General features: G+C 49.6%; 1 protein-coding gene across 1 annotated transcript; it reads left to right on the top strand.

Annotated features, from left to right (window-relative positions):
- Positions 1–12,003: 12,003 nt before the first annotated feature.
- Positions 12,004–17,367, top strand: LOC119391281 (solute carrier family 22 member 7). The gene is made up of 2 exons (XM_049415222.1): positions 12,004–12,369; positions 15,916–17,367. The coding sequence occupies exons 1-2, from the start codon at positions 12,004–12,006 to the stop codon at positions 17,365–17,367; spliced, it is 1,818 nt and encodes a 605-aa protein (XP_049271179.1).
- Positions 17,368–18,143: the final 776 nt, after the last annotated feature.

Genomic DNA, 18,143 nt, shown 5'->3' with positions numbered 1-18,143 from the left:
CGCTCTTGGTTTTTTTAGAACTGCGGCCGCTTGTCTCCGCAGCGAGTGCTGCGCAATGGTGAAGTACTGCTCTGTGCCTCAGTGTACTTCGTCCGCTCGTGAAAGAGGCGTTAGCTTTCACAACTACCCTAAGGACCCGAAGCTGAAGAAGGAGTGGATCGTCAAGCTCAGAATGGGAAAGCGCCAACGCCTTCATCGATCGTGTGCAGCAAGCACTTCGCGGACAGCGACTTCTGCTACCCACCGTACGCGCCACTCTTCGGTAAGCTTGTGACCGTGTTTAAGCGCCTCGCCAATACTTAAGCCGTTTATTGCACGCAGGCTATAAGCATAGGCGACTTACACCAGGTGCGGTGCCGTCCCACAACCTGCCGCGAAGACCCCTAGACAAGGAGCCGACGACGTGGCCTCCGAATCGCCTCGTAGGTAAGCGCGCCTCGTGAGCTCAGCTGAGCGGCGCAGGATATATGAGACTATGGCTGCGTCTGGATGGTGTACATACGTATTTCACCTAATAAGCCAAGCGCGCGCCTAGCGGACTGCTTATCATAAATTCATAGCGAAACCTGTTGCCGCTGTTCAGTGCACATTCTCTAAAAATTTTCACCTGAGGCAGTGCAGACACTTTTTAAAAGCGGAGCTCTTTAAGCTTTTCGTTAGGCTGCGTGGCGTGAAATTCGACCCAGCTTGCCTTTGCCACGTTGATCTCTGTGGCCACTGTGAGTGGTATAATCAGCGATTAACTATTTGTTATTTTCTAATACCATGCGACGGCACAGGGGCGTAGCCAGAAATTTTTTTTTTTTTTTTTGGGGGGGGGGGTTCAACCATACTTTATGTATGTTCGTGCGGTGCGTTTGTAGTGCGCGTGTATATATACGCAAGCAAAACTGAAAAATTTCGGAGGGGTTTGAACCCCCCACTCCCCCCCCCCCCCCCCCCTGGCTACGCCCCTGCGATGGCCTTGTGTGGTATTATATGAACTACGACGTAATATTGTTCTCACTGAATTAACATTATGGGACAAACTGCGACCATGGGCACGGCAGGGGGGTGTGCAACAAGGCGGCACTTGCGCCCCAAGTCACACCAGAACAGCACCTGCCCCTCAAGCCCCACCAGCAAGCGCTCACCCTCCCCTCCCGCCCATTTACTGCGATACAACACAGGCTTGCGCCCCCAAGACAAAACCCTGCCGACACCATGACTGCAATCCGAGCACGAATATCTCAAATTTGGTAATTTGGTGCTACGATGCATTTCTAGTAAATGCCTTGAACGATTGACTGCCGGAGCAGTGTAATTTAAACAGCTGCCCTACAGTAATAAGGTCGAAGTCTGGGTCAGTTGGTACATGACGCTGAGGCAAAAACAGTCAAAAGACGCGGACAAGTGTCACTTCTTCCCTTGTCCGGCGTCTTTTGACTGGTTTTGCCTCAGCACCCTACAGTAATGCCTCATGTGTTGCTCGCGAATGCCAGATTGGCAGATTAATCGACGATTTCACGTGTACACATTGCTCGTGTTCTGTGCCAAAAATTATTATTTGTAACGCTCTGTGCTCATAAAAAGTAAATGATCGTTACTGAAGATGTCAAATCTTTTTCAGTCGTGTCAGCCAATAACAGTGAAGCAATGTCTACGAGCATGCTAGAAGCGAGAGTGAACCATGCAGTAAGTATGTACTCTAATTTTTTATCCTGACGTGGCGATACGCAGATTAGGTTACTACGAGCTGTAGTAGAACCCATCGAGCAGAATGTCTCATTGCACTTGATATTACTTGCCAGAGAGGCTATAGATTTCAAAACAGGAGAAAGTGCCTCAGATCAGGCTGGCCGACGTTTCGATAGGGGACCTATCTTTGTCAAAGGCGCCTTGTCATCCCTGGCGTGTTAGGTTTATGGGGTTAGTGATGACGTCATGTCCAGCGGCGGCGCGTCTGTTGCTGTTGGTAACTGTGCCTGGAAAGGAGAGAAAACGCGAAAGCAGAGGAGTAAAGCCCTTGTAACATTTCAAGAGAGTTTGCAAACACGTTCGGGTCTGCCATGTCAGAGTTAAGGTAGCTGCAAAGAAAGAAAAAAAAAAGAAAAAAAAGAAAAAAAAAAGGGGGGGGGCGGGTACAACCAAGCGAGAGGGCGAGTGCAGCCATCACAAAGAGCTGCAGAAGGTGGTGAGGAAGAGAACTACAGGCGGGGAGAAAAACCGGGAGGCTTACGTTTAAATGTCCGCCAAGGAGCTGCAGAAGGTGGTGGGGAAGGGCAGCTACAGACGACAAAAAAAAAAAAGGAACGTACTCGGGCGGCGCGTACGTTTAAAATGCCGCCTGCCTACTTTAAGTGATATTGAAAGGGTTGCCTGAAAAGCAAGCTCCTGCTTAATGGGTGAAGTAATTGGCTGGCATATGCATCCAGTGTCGTCGGTGGCTTCCAAAAATTGGGCGCCCGTCAACTAAGAGGGTGAAGTAATTGGCTGGCATATGCATCCAGTGTCGCGGTGGCTTCCAAAAATTGGGCGCCCGTCAACTAAAGAGGGAAAAAAGAAAAAAAAAAGTCGAAAGGAACGAGGGGCGGCCGGGGGGGAACAATCGGAATAAGACTCGTAGAACTTCCTGAGAAAGCGAGGGCTGTGACAATGCTGGCCAGAAGCGGCCTTTGGAGCGCGGAAGGGGGGAAGGAACCGTGCTTCGGATTCACTAGAAAATGAAAACATCTTAAGAGAATAATATCTACACGTATGTGCACATTTATACATGCAAGGTTAAGAGATATTAAAAAGAATATTGATAGTGTATTATGGGAGCTGGTCGGGATTTTATTTTACGAATAGGTTAAGGTTTTTGAAAGCTGAGCGTACTTCATGTCTCTTAATATTATAGGAATCATGCTATGGCTTTTAACGATTCCAAATTACCACGAGCTAGATTTATTCCTGATGGGTGTAGGGATTGAAATTTGTGTATCAAATACGATTCCATGTATTTCCTCTCACGTGGTGACCGGAAGTTTGTTTGTAGAATGTAAAGTTTGGCTTGATCGAAATTGTGGTCTTGTTGATTGAAGTGGCTGGCTACTGCTTTTGGTAAGTTGTGCTTTGTGTCTGCGCGGTGGCCGTTCAGTCTTACATGAATTGGTTGTCCAGTTTCGCCTATGTACTGTTTTTTACAGGTGGCACACTCAATGCAGTAGATCAGGTTGTTTGAGGTGCACGTGAAGTTCGATATTACCTTGTGAAGGTAATCGGATGCTGTGCTTTTTACTTTGGTGGCTGGCTGTATATGTTTGCACGTAGAACATCTTGGACGCCACAGGGTCCAGACGTTGGTGTAGTTTTTGTTGCGAGTTTTGCATGTACGAGCATATCTTTAAAATTGGCGTTGCGTCTGTAGGCAACCTTAGGCGGTTCGGGGAAGATTTTTTTAAGTTTCTGGTTGGTTTGTTAGAATCGGATAGTATTTGCGAGGATGTTGTTTATGTTCGGAAGTGCGTTGGAAAATTTTGTAGTGAGAAGAGGCATTGTTGTTGTTGTGGTTTTAGGGCGTGGTTTGAGTGTCTCAGTGCGATCTAGCTTTAGTGCGTCCGTGTAAGCCTTATGAAGGAACGCGTTTGGATGGCTTCTGTTTGCTAGTGTTTCTTTTAGGGTAGTAAGCACAAGGTAACATCGAACTTCACGTGCACCTCAAACAACCTGATCTACTGCATTGAGTGTGCCACCTGTAAAACAGTACATAGGCGAAACTGGACAACCAATTCATGTAAGACTGAACGGCCACCGCGCAGACACAAAGCACAACTTACCAAAAGCAGTAGCCAGCCACTTCAATCAACAAGACCACAATTTCGATCAAACCAAACTTTACATTCTACAAACAAACTTCCGGTCACCACGTGAGAGGAAATACATGGAATCGTATTTGATACACAAATTTCAATCCCTACACCCATCAGGAATAAATCTAGCTCGTGGTAATTTGGAATCGTTAAAAGCCATAGCATGATTCCTATAATATTAAGAGACATGAAGTACGCTCAGCTTTCAAAAACCTTAACCTATTCGCAAAATAAAATCCCGACCAGCTCCCATAATACACTATCAATATTCTTTTTTAATATCTCTTAACCTTGCATGTATAAATGTGCACATACGTGTAGATATTATTCTCTTAAGATGTTTTCATTTTCTAGTGAATCCGAACCACGGTTTCCTTCCCCCCTTCCGCGCTCCAAAGGCCGCTTCTGGCCAGCATTGTCACAGCCCTCGCTTTCTCAGGAAGTTCTACGAGTCTTATTCCGATTGTTCCCCCCCGGCCGCCCCTCGTTCCTTTCAACTTTTTTTTTTCTTTTTTCCCCTCTTAGTTGACGGGCGCCCAATTTTTGGAAGCCACCGACGACACTGGATGCATATGCCAGCCAATTACTTCACCCTCTTAGTTGACGGGCGCCCAATTTTTGGAAGCCACCGACGACACTGGATGCATATGCCAGCCAATTACTTCACCCATTAAGCAGGAGCTTGCTTTTCAGGCAACCCTTTCAATATCACTTAAAGTAGGCAGGCGGCATTTTAAACGTACGCCGCCCGAGTACGTTCCTTTTTTTTTTTTTTTTGTCGTCTGTAGCTGCCTTCCCCACCACCTTCTGCAGCTCCTTGGCGGACATTTAAACGTAAGCCTCCCGGTTTTTCTCCCCGCCTGTAGTTCTCTTCCTCACCACCTCCTGCAGCTCTTTGTGATGGCTGCACTCGCCCTCTCGCTTGGTTGTACCCGCCCCCCCCCCTTTTTTTTTCTTTTTTTTCTTTTTTTTTCTTTCTTTGCAGCTACCTTTAACTCTGACATGGCAGACCCGAACGTGTTTGCAAACTCTCTTGAAATGTGACAAGGGCTTTACTCCTCTGCTTTCGAGTTTCTCTCTTTCCAGGCATCAGTTACCAACAGCAACAGACGCGCCGCCGCTGGACATGACGTCATCACTAACCCCATAAAACTAACACGCCAGGGATGACAAGGCGCCTTTGACAAAGATAGGTCCCCTATCGAAACGTCGGCCAGCCTGATCTGAGGCACTTTCTCCTGTTTTGAAATCTATAACGTGTATCCATCCGTCGGCTCCCTTCTTGATCTTGGACTCTATGGGACACCTTGAAACTTACGAAAAAAAAAAAAAGAATTCAGTGTCTAATCGAAGGCGAAGAAGTTTTGAACGCTGCAGCCATCTAATTTACTGTGTCGAGTCGCTGTTATCGGACCTTCAAGTTTCTCTGCCGTGCTTAGCTTCCCCAAAACCGCGTTTGCTGAAGCTTAACTTAAATTTCGACGACATTTTTTCTAAAAAATGCTAAATTGCTTCCAAAGCGTATTTTCGAAGTTGTGCCTCAAGATCACCTCGGTCAATTTCCTGCTCACTTTGTAATTTCTACGGACGCAACGCAAAATCTTCAGAAGGCCGGAGTGGGCACCTTACCCCATCAGCTGAATTGGTATTTTGCTCACCGACTGCCCAGCTTCACCCCAATATTTCTTGCAGAATTTACGGCAATCACATTGGCTGTTAGAAAACTACATTCTCAAAAATCGCAAGTTATCATTATTACAGATGCCTTGTCAGTTTGTCCGATTTTAACGTCCGCAAAACAATCACATCTACTCAGGATATTTTGGAACCTTGTACCATGCAGCATATCAGAAGTTCGGTTGCTATGGGTCCCCGGACACTAAATGAAGCAGCTGACTCACTCGCTACGGCGTCTTTAGATGGTCCGGTGTATTAGCACTCCTTTTGCAGCACCGCTTTTTTCTTTCATTACAGGATAGAGATTCAAACGTCTGTTATTTTTTTAAAAACACTGAAACAACTCTCATACAATCAGAGGAGTACCGGCACGTACAGTTCCCATGGAACACCACCAAATGCCTTTCACGTGAATGCGAGGTGACCCTCACAAGCTTTCGAAGTAGAGTTCCCCGGTTAAATTATTACCTTCACAAATCTGGCTCCTCATTAACTAATCTCTGTGCAGTTTGCAATGAACCGGAAAGAATGGATCACTTTTTCCTATCATGCCGCCGTTTCGCCTCACTTCGTGGAATGTTTCTGGAAATGCCGACTGGTAGGCTGGGTTTACCGTTCACTACTTCTAGCCTGTTGCCGTTTGGAGCCGATCAGTTTGGGACAAGCCGCAGTGCTATTATGACTTCACTACACAATTTCATTCAATCAACTGGAAGATTACGCTGCTAGTGCTACCGACCACTGAAACCAACATTTTTTCCCCTTCTTTTAATACTTTTCTTTTTTTTTTCAATATTTATCTTACGGCTTCTTGAATTTCTTAACTCTTTCACTTTTTATTTACACCGCGTTTCGTTCTTCTTTCTTTTTGATGTTTCACAGAGTTTACATTTCCCTTTGTATTTGTCAGTGAGGCCAATCCCCCTCGTGGGTGTGAGCCAGCATCCTTTAGGTGACAAAACAAAAATACAAATACTATGGCGTCAAAACATGGAGTGTTCGCTCTGTTACGGTGTAAGGACAGTGTTCACAGACGCGTTAGATCGAAGCTTCATGAATTGAAGTTTGCTTTTGACGGAAGCATTACGTGACGCAAATGAGATTTTTCTTGGTTGTTGCAGCCGCAGTGCACGGTCGCGCATGTGTCCACACCGTGCTGCCTTCACACCCCGCGTATATGTGAATACACTGTAAACCACTTTGCACCCTTAAGGGGGTTTCAAGCAAGCAAAACACCCTTTTGCCTAAACAAATCAGCAAAAATTAGGGTGTAAGGGTGCTTTCCTTCCCCAAAACAGCCTTTAGGGGGTAATGCTCTAACTAAACACCCTTTAGGAGTTAAGGGTGTTATGTGTTATCGAAACACCCATGGCCCATACCACAGCGTGCCAGATGATAACTGGGACTCGCTGATTAAAATGTCGTTGGATCTTCGGCGAGTTTAGATTAAAAGATATGTCTCTTTTAGGGCTATCTACAAGCGTACCATAAATTTACGCCTATTCTCCGAATGTTTAATGTTCATTTATACGGAACAGAAATATCTCCACCGGCACTGAACGGCGGCTTAAGATACTATGGCTATATATACCAGATGGTCAGTGTAAGGCTGTGCAGCACGAGCGCTCCGTCCATGTGGCATTTTACAATACACTTTGTTGTGTGTGCCGCGGTGTGGTGCGTGCGCACACCTTCTACGCTGATGTCATCTATAATTGCATGTTCTCTAACTGGTAGATTTTTTTTTCAAATTTGTCAGTGATAAGGGTGTTTTGGTCATTGGAAACACCCTATGGTATGGGTGTTTTGATACGTGAAAACACCCTTTTCCTAGGGTGTAAGGGTGTTATAGACACGGCAAAACCCCCTTAAGGGTGTAAAGTGGTTTACTGTCTACTTAGCGCGCACAACCAGAAGTGCATGTGTGCCTGTTATTTTGCGGCGAACGACGCGCTTTACTATAAAGTATTTTTGCGACGCGAAGCGGGTCTAGAACGAATGCTATGGCTTCAGTGCAACGGTTTACGTTTAAGCCAGGAAAAGTACGCAGATCGTGTTTCCAAGTTAGGCTTGTTTCGAAAAGGGTCAGTGCAAGCCAATATCCCACAGAGCTAGCGATAGTTACCGCGGCCGGCGCAGGATGCCGCGACGTGCCCGCGCGCTCGCTCGCGATCTCGCTGAAGGTAAGCGGCCAGTTCGAAGAAAAAAAAAAGTGCTCAATGTCATTGCGCGCGCAGACGAACTAGCATTCAATAAAGAAATCGCAAACGCCACTGATATTTTCACTTGCCTACAAATTATCGTTTTAGGATGTTCTTTTTTCTTTTTGCACAATCTATACTGCCGCACGATTCATGGCCGATTTCCCGTAGTGGGTTGAGCCATTCCTCTAGGAACTAGGAGGAGGAGAGGTTGAGGAAAGGAAAAGGCGCAACTTCTGCAACCCTAAATGGGAGCACGGCTCAGCGCCTTCCTCTAGGAACCAACCAACCAACGGACGTAGCTTCTTGCTCCCTTGTCTACACCCCCCCCCCCCTCCCACACACACCTCCCTGTGCGTACCTCTGCGTAGCTTTCAGCGCGCTTGCTGGTGCGAAAGGAGAGAGAAAGCGTTTAAAGCGTGCGACAAATCTCTGTAACTCCGCTCGTATTCGACGGATTCAAAAATGTTTGCGGCAGTTGATTCGTAAGGCAATACACTCCTTTAATGTAACCATTCGATGATTACTTGGAAAAGTGGTAGGCACGCGGGGTTCTCTCTCTCTTTTGCATTTCGTCTCCATCAAATTGCGCTCGCCGTGGCTGGGGGTCCAACTCGTGTCGTCGAGCTTAGCAGTTGGCAGCACCTTAGCCGCTGTAACCTACCACGACGAGTGAAAAACTTTACTGTGACTCCTTTCGGTATGCATGCAGCAGTGAGGCTGATGATTCACCTGGGTTGATTGGCACCTACCCACACGGGGAGATCGGCCAAGATTGGGGCGGATCGTATGGAGCTTATGGCATCCGTAAGAAAAAGGAAATTGTTCCGATTAATCCTATAATTTTATATTGCCCAGCGAAAAATATGACTGTCATGTAGCATGGCACGCCTTCATCGTCCTCATCATCCGTAAGAAAGCGGTGGGATTTGTCACTTGGACCACTGCGGTCCACGTAAACCATTGAGGATTTGTGTACTTGTATGGTCCACAGCACTTGCGAAACCTGCGGTTAATTTGGGTTCCGGGGCATAAAGGAATAGTATCGAATAATGTTGCGGACACTTTGGCAAAGGCTTCCCTTGCAGGCACAGTCCTTGATCTACTTCCAGTTACGGCGTTCGTCGCTGCGACCAGATTTAAAAAGCACGTCTTATCATTGCTTACTCCAAGTCTCGCTTCATCACCGGATTTTCAGCACCTTCAGTTTCCTTGGAGCAGAAAATGGTGTAAAACAAGGCAGACAGAAGTAGCAATGAAGTTGCGACCGGGTATTTGGATCCATCCCACCGCTGCAACCAGTTGTTGCGACCGGTATTTAGATCCGTCCCTCCTCGGCAACCAGGTTGTTGCTACGATAGGGCAGCGTCGTACCCGGACTCCGTTTGGTAGCGTAGTCGAGTCTCCGGGTTGAGGAACTGATGCTAGCAAGATGGGAAAACAATAACAGTTTACTGGCACTTTTTGTACATTCAATTACATCGTGACAAGGTCAGAGTTCAGCGACGAGCGAATTGGATGAGCCTGTTACCGAGGGCTCAAAGCCCCATTTCTCACTTAGCACCGTCGTTTTAACCCCTCAGTATTCGCAACTTTCAGCTATGGTGGCGCCGCCACGCGGCAACCGGTGAAAACCGCGTTCCGGTGATAGAACGAAAACTTGCCTGGCGACAACGTGCGGGCTGTGCTTCGTCGTCGGTGTGTCCTACAACTTGTTGTGCGTGTGGCCAGTGAATTACGATGGATTTTGTTGGTGCAACATTGTGGAAGTTTTGCGGTTCAGTAATGGGTAAACAGCACAACAGAAATCGCGTGTACTGCGTGCCAAAATGCTCAAACCGTATACTGTGAAAGGCGTCGTAAACGTGGCTGGTTTTCCCTTGGACCGGCGGCAGAAAAGGCAATGGGATATCCACGTGCGCATCGGGAAGCTTGTCATACGAGAAAATTATGGTTTCCATCATGCTTCTCAAATCGTCTGAATTTTGGGACACAACTGAATTCCTCGGATATTACGTGCCAATACCACGATACGATTATGGGACGCGCTATAGTGAGGAGCTCCGGATGAATTTCGACCACCTGGGGTTCTTTATTGTGCTCCTAAATCTAAGCACGCAGGTCATCTTTTGCATTTTTCCTCCATCGAAATGCGGCCGCTGTGGCCGGGAATCGAACCCGCGTGAATATGCATCGCAACACCTTACGTACTGCGCTACCACGGTCCTGGGAGACAGCAGGCGAGTGCTCTTCTTTTTTTTTTTTGATTAATTTAGAAGACGACGGTCAATAAAACTATGCCTTCGCGAGCGAAAGCCACATCAAAACAGCCTGCCGCAACTGACACCGGCGAGTGGCGGCTAGGCAGACGCCGCTGCCGTCCGCGATCGAGCGCGAGCACGCCGTAGAGTGAGCAAATTTTGCTAACACGATTGATATTGTACTCTTATGTCAGGCGTCGACATACTCAATCCGTTTTCTCGACACCCTCAATATTAAGAGCAAAGGTGCAAGCGAAGCAAGCCGGTTAAGTAAGACGGCCTGCAGTGTCACTGCTTATCTGCGAATGCATCGCAGGTGCCTTCGCATCGTGGTTCCCGATCTCGCGAGTGGTGTGGACACCGGTGCTTTTTTTTATTAGTGCCACACTGGAAGCACCGCATTATTGAATTAGGAATTAGCTTGCATGATAAAATAATTGTAGCACATCTTTTTCATGCCACCGATAGCGGCGATACCGGCAAATACCTCGGCATCCTCGGACATGATGATGGGAGCGGTAAGAAACTGAGCAGCGGCACGACGTTGCTTGTCTCCCGTGCTGCTGCCACTATGGCTATACGGCCGTGCGATCGCCGGACCGGGCGGATGAGAAAAATCTGCCGAGTTTAACGCACGCCGTACGCCCGATCCAGCGACCCCGTACGGCGAAACATCACCATTCCGGCTGCTACACAGGCGCGTAGGACGTCAAATCGGATGCAAAATCGTGCCGTGTGTCTCGCAGTTTCTGCTCTCAAGCGTTAGCCACTCCATGCATGGGAAGTTCAATGCGGTGGGAAATTATCCTAGCCGGCAAGCGGCAGCAACCAGCGACAACACATGCGGTGATCGCTCCGTGTGTACGGGTGATCACCGCATCGACAGCCATATTGGATTTCTTGTGGCGCCCCCTATAGTTGCTGAAAGTTGCGAATACCCTCAGGCTGGCTCCTCATTCTTGATGACAACCAATCACACACACGAGACACGACCCTACCCAACATGGCACAGTCCATTTCACTGTCGCTGAGGGGTCATTGCACTCTTGAAACAGCAAGGGTCCGGCGGTCGACGGCACGCTTGTGGGGGAAGCAAGGCAACAGGTTCCTCGGGCTTGTCCCTAGGACTCTTCCCCGAAGGGCAGAAAAGGGTCTGCGGCGACTCCTGTCAAAACATACAGGTCAGGTCGTCTCGGCAGCACACCAAGCCAAATCCAGGTGGCCCATTGTCGGTCGTTTCCTGTCCCGGGGATTCCGTTTCTAGGAAGGATGCAGGTGTTCTAGCCGTGTGAGAACGCATTGCCCGTCCATTCTTATGGTCAGCGCGTCGCCACGTACTGCCAGTCATAACAATGACAAGATTGCGATGTAGAATCCCAACTCTTAATTTACACATGCACAGAGCTGGTCTGGCGATCTCTCCCACATGTTCCTTTTGCAATGAGGTAGAAAGAATCGAACATTTCTTGCTGGACAGCCGACGTTTTTCCTTTCTCAGAAAACGAACTATTGAAATTGTAATGCGGCACCTTGCTCTGCCGGTTACTTCTACTGTACTGCTGTCATTTAGGGCTTCTGTTCGGGGCACTCGGGCGGGAATATATGCAGTGCTAAAGAGAAATTCATATGCGAATCAAATCGTCTTATTCGGCACGTCAACCGCTAATAATTTTTAAATTGTCATAATGAAATAATCATTTTGGTCACTTGGGAGGTTACGCAACACCGTCTAATATAAAACTGGAATTCATTAAAAAAATAACCCTTCATTCTAATTGACACTGCAACGTCTATTAGCACTTAAAAATTTCAGACTCTATGATCCGCCCGACTCTTGGCCGATCCTCCCCCTAAGTGGGTAGGTGCCAATCATCCCAGGATCATCATCATCATCATCATTTGTCACTTCCTTGTCGCACGAGCAAACGAAGAAGAAGAAGCCACTGAAGGGAGCCAACGATCGCCTTTCGGTCTCGTCGGATTTGCGCTTGATTCAACCGAACCACTGTGAACGCGCACAAGTCGTTTCGCATAATGAGCAACGTGAGTCTCGCTCCCACCGCTGGTGGAACAGTAGGCGCCGCCACCGAGCGGAGCCATACGTGCGGCGTCTGCGTCCTGCCCGACCCGACGACCGAATTGCACGGCGTCATCACTGGCCTGCACGACGTCGTGGGTCACGGGGCCTTCCAGCGGCGCGTGCTCATGTTTGGCGTACTGTCCACGCTGGTGCTGCTGTGCCACGCGTTCTCGTACTGGCTGATCGCCCGACCAGTGGACCACTGGTGCCGATCGCCCGACGGCCTGCTCGAGCCCAGCGGAGCGTGGAATAACGCCGCCATACCGCTTCTCGCTGACGGCAGCTTGAGCCAGTGCACAGTCTACGATACGCCATCACAGGTGGGACTGCTGCGTTTTTCTTTTTACTGCGAAGCTCCATACCTCTAGCCCATGCGCTCCCAGGGCGGAAGGGGAATCGTCATAGGCATAGGCGTGCGCAAAGGGGGGGCTGGGGGGGGGGGGGCGGCCGCCCCCCTAATCACCTAAGAGGGGGCGCAAAATCTGCCCCGTACTTTGACCCTTCTAGTCACCTAAGAAGGGGGAGGGGGCGCAAAATCTACCCCATACATTGACCTAGTAGGGTGGGGGGGGGGGGGCGCTGCGATGTACCTTCGCCGCCCCCCCTGATGGGGAACCCTGCGCACGCCTATGGTCAAAGGAATCGGCATAACATGAAAGCGAAACGTGTCTTCACAGAAGCAGTTGATTGTTTATTGTACATTGATCTATGGGAGCTTGTACATCTAGTGTTTGGCAGTCATAACATCGTTTGACGTGGATGCATCCACGTTGACGCCTAGTGGCACATCTCCATCGACACGACTAAGCCCATATGATCATGATTTAACCGTTGTGGTAGCTGAAGTTGTGAACATATATACCTGGACACAGCATATCGTGAATCCTTGCAAAGATGGCATCAACGAGCACATAAAAACACTGGTACTCGATATGCACTTCTTCAAAGCGTCGTTAACCCACATATGCCCAAACTCAGAAAAAATGACAAAACAAATATTTTTTTTCACAAAAAGTGTACTTCTACTCTCAAGAGAAAGCACAAGTTCTTTATTTACTGCCAGGCAAACGCAACACTGTTTTTCAAGCCGTCTTATACATATAGGACACTGGGCATTAGGGATGCTATATGCGGGTGTGGTAAGCCTTGAAACATTTCACGTGCACACCGACATTGCGCTTCTTCCTCTCCATGACGTCTTTCATACAAAGCACGCGTTTGCCCGGAGAAAGCGGTCAGCATTTCACGTGCACTTCTTCCTCTCCATGACGGCTTTCACGCAAAGCACGCGTTTGCCCGGAGAAAGCGGTCGGCACGTGGCAGCATGAAAAAGCACGCAATGTCTAGGCTTGCACACGTTGAGAATGAGGCCTGCTTGATGTGCTGTAGGTGGCGCTAGTCATCAACTCAAGAAATAGCGATGTTAGAGCGCATCAAAGAAGCGTCCTATATGTAGGACACTGGGCATATATGGGTTAAATGAGGAGAGACACGGTGTGGTGTGCGCCTCCGAGTTATAGGGTAACCTTTGCCTGTGCTCAGGCATACACTACCACACAGCGTTTCAGGAACACGGGAGGCAGAGATTCGTAGCTCGAGCCGCCAATGCGCGAAGGCGATATCGTCCCGCTGCCCTCCGTATCGCTCCACGACGACACGACATTCGCTCGTCGACATCGTTGCCTTTCTGCGGCGCATATTGCGGCAGTTTTATTAGTCGGTGCTATCACACTCAAAGCAGTAGGCGGCGAAGAAACAACGGTGCATGGTGTATGTGGAAGCTGCACTACTCCGACAACGAGCTGTCACACGCTAACACGAAGCGAAAGGCAAAGAACGTAACCGCGTCTAGGGCGGCTCCTCAATACTAGTGCGGTCAGCGTCCCCCGCTGGCATCGAGATGCTCTAACCTAGGCGAGGCGGTGCCGCCGTCTGTGAGCGGTGAAGTGAAATACTGCGTCATGACACTAACTATAGGAACTCCGCAAATTCATCAATAGATATAATAAAGCTTTACAACGTGCTGCCGCACAATCTCAGCAGGCGCACAATCTCGGAGGCCACGCTCTAACTGCGTCGTCGCCAAATCGCCCCCTATCGGTGGTCGCTGGTTGGTTGTAAAACTTGGCTGGAGTCCCTAGTTAGTGTCATGACGCAGTACTCCACTCAACCGCTCACAGACGGCGGCACCGTCCTGCCTAGCCCCGCCAACAAAGAGCATCGTGCGAGAGAATGTGTTAGACATATAAGGCGCGTTTGTGGGACCTCGTGCATGTGACTCAGTTGCGTAGTCGTTATAGCGCTGTGCGCTTATCGTCGCGGACCGAGGGGCCATAAACTCGATTCCCGGCGGCGGACCTTTCTTTTCTCTTTCTCATCCGTTAGTTTACATTTTACGAACGTCATATCCGTGACGGAAATACGTCAGTGAAGTCTTGGTGGACCCCGGCATAAAACACTCTTCGTGTTAAAAAGCGGAGAGTCGTCGTCAGCAGCAACGCTAATACACACGGCAAAAGCGGGATCGTTCAAAAGTGTCGAATGATCGTGAGTCCGCAGAAGCACGTCACCGTCTGCAGTCGCTCACGCCGGAGAAACGAGCGAACGGGCCTCTACTGCAGGAACGCGAGTACAGGTTCGCTGTTAATCACTCCCTATATGAATGTTGCGGTTCCACGAAATTTATGCATGGCTAAGTAAGGAAAGCTTCTGTATCACAAATACTCTCTGAGCTATAGCCCCTGTTGCATTCGTTTGCAGGTTGCCTTGCCAGGCGCGCAGAAAAAAAAAATGCCCCATTGACGTTATTCTCTTGGTGCGCGCACAACTCCCGAGATGTAGACCACCACTGCTAAAAGACGCCAATAGCTGGCGGCTCGTCTTCGAGATAAATTTCGGAGATATTCGTTCGCTTCCCAGTATTTCCAGATGTTTCCAAGCGCCTCGTCCCTTTGTCTAGCCTCCATTCTCAATGTTGCTGCTCTGCAGTCTCGTTAGCCTATACTTCCTCCGTCTTTATTAGCAGCTAAACTGTGGCGGCGACAAGTTGTCACTTTTTCCGTCTCTAAGCTTATAAGCTTCCCCCCCGTTAGTCTTTTCCAAGGTACGTCTAGTCCTCCGAATTTGCACACGACACGCACTTCGCGACAGTTGGTCCTCTTGCGGACTAACGACACGATTTGAGGACTAAAGCTGACTTTACTCCCCCTTCAGCCGGTTTTTTTCTTAGAGTATACTTGACCTTGCTTGACTAAAGAGTACTTGGGCGGTGAGAGGACCAGGGATTAGAGGACCTGTGGTCGTTTTGTCTATTAGCCCTCTTTCTCGGGGAGACTGGGTTGCGCGATTGAAACGTTTGCATGCTGTTGCTGAGCTGTCAGTCAGTCAGCAAAGCGTCGAGCCGTCGTCGACACCTCTTGTCTGGAGTTTCGAGGACCATGGTCTTCCCGTAGCAGCGTTATGCAACTCTTCGGATGCTACGCGGCTTTTCTGTGGGCCTGCCTCGTTCCCACACTTGAGGTCTGGCACTCAGATTAACTTGTCTTTATTTTTCTTTCCTCTTTTGTTGAAATTTTACCTCATAAGGGAAGCTGACATGCTCTACTTTAGTCAAAAGTAAGTGCAAATATTGTGTGTTTTCTTGAAATCACTCGCTTCAAATAATTCATTATATTACTCAATACGGCAAAATGTAGTTTAATCTCTGTCACTTCATTTCTGACAACCCTGGAGGAAATCCATGTAGTCGAAATTATTCCCAATGCTTCCGGGTACTATACGGTGTTTGCCGTAACAGCTGATAACCTCACATTCTGTTCCTGCCTGATTTGCTAATTCTCCTTTCCCGGTGCTGATATCCCGCGCAGAAATTGAAGACGCAGGAGGAGGTCCCGTGCAAATCCTGGCACTACAACACGACGAGTCCGCAGGACAGCATCGTCAGCGAATGGGACCTGGTGTGCGACCGATCCTGGATGCTGACTTTCTCGTCGGCCGTTTACATGTCGGGAGCCATAGCATGCGTGCCTGTCTCCGGCGTCGCTGCAGACCGCTGGGGCCGCAAGCCCGTCATCAACGCCTGGGTGGTCGCTCTCCTGGTCGCCGGCTTCGGATGCGTCGCCGCCAGCTCGTACTCCCTCTTCGTGACGTCGCGTTTAGTCGTGTCGGCCGGCACCAGCAGCATTGCGGTGATCACCTTGATCCTGCTCTTCGAGGTGACCCGCGAGGACCGACAGGTCCTGTTCGTGCTCATATACGCCAGCAGCGGCCCGTTGCTCCTACCCGTCGTCTACCACCTCATCGAGGTGTACCGACTCAACTGGCGGATGACCCAGATGATCCTCATGCTGCCGACATCGCTGCTCGTCACCTGCGTTTATCTAGTCGAGGAATCGCCCGCCTGGCTGCTGGCCAATTGGAAAACGCGAGCAGCCCAGCAGGTCGTCCTCCTAGCCGCCGCGGTCAACGGAGTGCCCGCGCAAAGCGCGGCAGAGGCGTTCCGCCACATCCGCGAAAGATTCGAAGGGACGGACCTGGGTCGAGACACGACATTCGTGGCCTCTCCCAATGCGTTATTCCGCAAGCTTCGCTGGGCCACGCTGCCCGTCGAGCTGTGCTGGTTCACAACGTTCTTCGGCTTCTACGGGATCAACTTCCGAGGCGCCGGCGCGTCGCCGGTCGTACCGACGGCTTCAGGGTACCAACTGTTCGTAGCCCTGCAGGCACCCCTGGTCGCGGCCACCTATTGGAGCATCCGGCGTGCTGGACTACGCGTGACGCTTTGCGTGCTGCTGTGCCTGACGAGCGCGGTCTGCGCCATACAGAGCCTCCTTAAACCAACCCCCGCCGAGGGTGACGTCATTGGCGTGGTGCTTCGAGTCCTAATCATCTTGGTTCTGTGCCCAGTCTACTTGCACACGGCCCAAGTGTTTCCCGCGGAGGTGCGCTGCATGGGCTTTTGCGTGTCGTACGCCATCGGTCAGTTCGGGGCGCTCGGCGGTTCTCTGTTGGCATCCTCGAACGAAATGACGTTCGACACGTTCCTGGGCGTGACGTCCTTCGCCGCTTTCTGTGGTATCCTGTCCATAACGGACTCGCGGCCACTCGCAGATGCTCCGAAAGCATTGAGGCCTTTCACGCCGTCGGAAGGGATCAGCGCCTTTCAACACCACGGTGCCGAAGAGGCGAACAAAGCGTGGGAGGCGGTAGAAGCGTGCAGGAAGACCTCCGTTGTTTCCTTTGCCGCCGTGGACGTAAAGTCGGACCCTACACGGCCTTCTTTAGCGGCGACCCCCAGGCGCAGATCGGTGTCGAAATAGGCCAGTCCTTGAAAATTGGAAGGGCGATGCCCTTTCAATTTACTCCGTTATGTTCGCGACGTGGGGAAGAGTACCATATTAATAAGGTCGACTATGAGACACCGATAGATTTTGTGATCGTGGCTTAAAAGAATATTTTTTTACGAACGCCTTGCTTTCGTGAGCGTGTGATATGCTGGTACCTCATATGTTCGTGCACTTGTGGCCAGGCTTGCTGTAAAATTGGCCACAAAACAGCAAACATATCAACTCTTTCGAAAGGTTAGTCTGGTGCACTGAACATCAGTGGACGCAAAATACATTGAGCTTATCGTTAATAGAATGGCACTTACACACACAGCGCGTTTGTCGCTTGCTTTTCAACCCTTCTAGTTGCGTGTGCCTGCCGCTCAAGTAACTTCTTCAAGCCTTAATCTTTTACAGCGTAAGCTCTTACGAGCTCAAAACAGCATATTTGTATGGCGATGTCGTCCGCCGCCGCCGGTGCACGTCGCATCTATCGCGCACAATGAGAAAAATAGCAGGGTCCGAGCCGGAGTCGAACCCGGACATTTGGCGTGGCAGTCAAGTGTTCTACCACAGAGCCAGCCAGTGCATCAACCTGCTTTGCAAAACGACCCATGCATCGCGTCGGGCGAGAAGACGCGTTAATTAACAGATGTAATAATATTGAGTGGAACTGTAGAGTCGCACCAGGTCTCACACCATGGTTTAAGGTGGCCCACCCACTACGAGGGGCTCGGCGATAATTTATCACCATCATTTGCCACAACATC

The sequence above is a fragment of the Rhipicephalus sanguineus genome, chromosome 4 (genome assembly GCF_013339695.2).
Source record: "Rhipicephalus sanguineus isolate Rsan-2018 chromosome 4, BIME_Rsan_1.4, whole genome shotgun sequence".
NCBI lineage: Eukaryota > Metazoa > Arthropoda > Arachnida > Ixodida > Ixodidae > Rhipicephalus > Rhipicephalus sanguineus.
The sequence above is the reverse complement of the archived record's forward strand: the minus strand, read 5'-3'. Positions and strand labels throughout refer to the sequence as shown.

Bases quoted from the DNA above. Each gene is read 5' to 3' on its own strand.
- LOC119391281 (XM_049415222.1), top strand. From the start codon at position 12,004: ATGAGCAACGTGAGTCTCGCTCCCACCGCTGGTGGAACAGTAGGCGCC. The intron at 12,370-15,915 runs GTGGGACTGCTG...TATCCCGCGCAG, and splicing joins TCTACGATACGCCATCACAG to AAATTGAAGACGCAGGAGGA.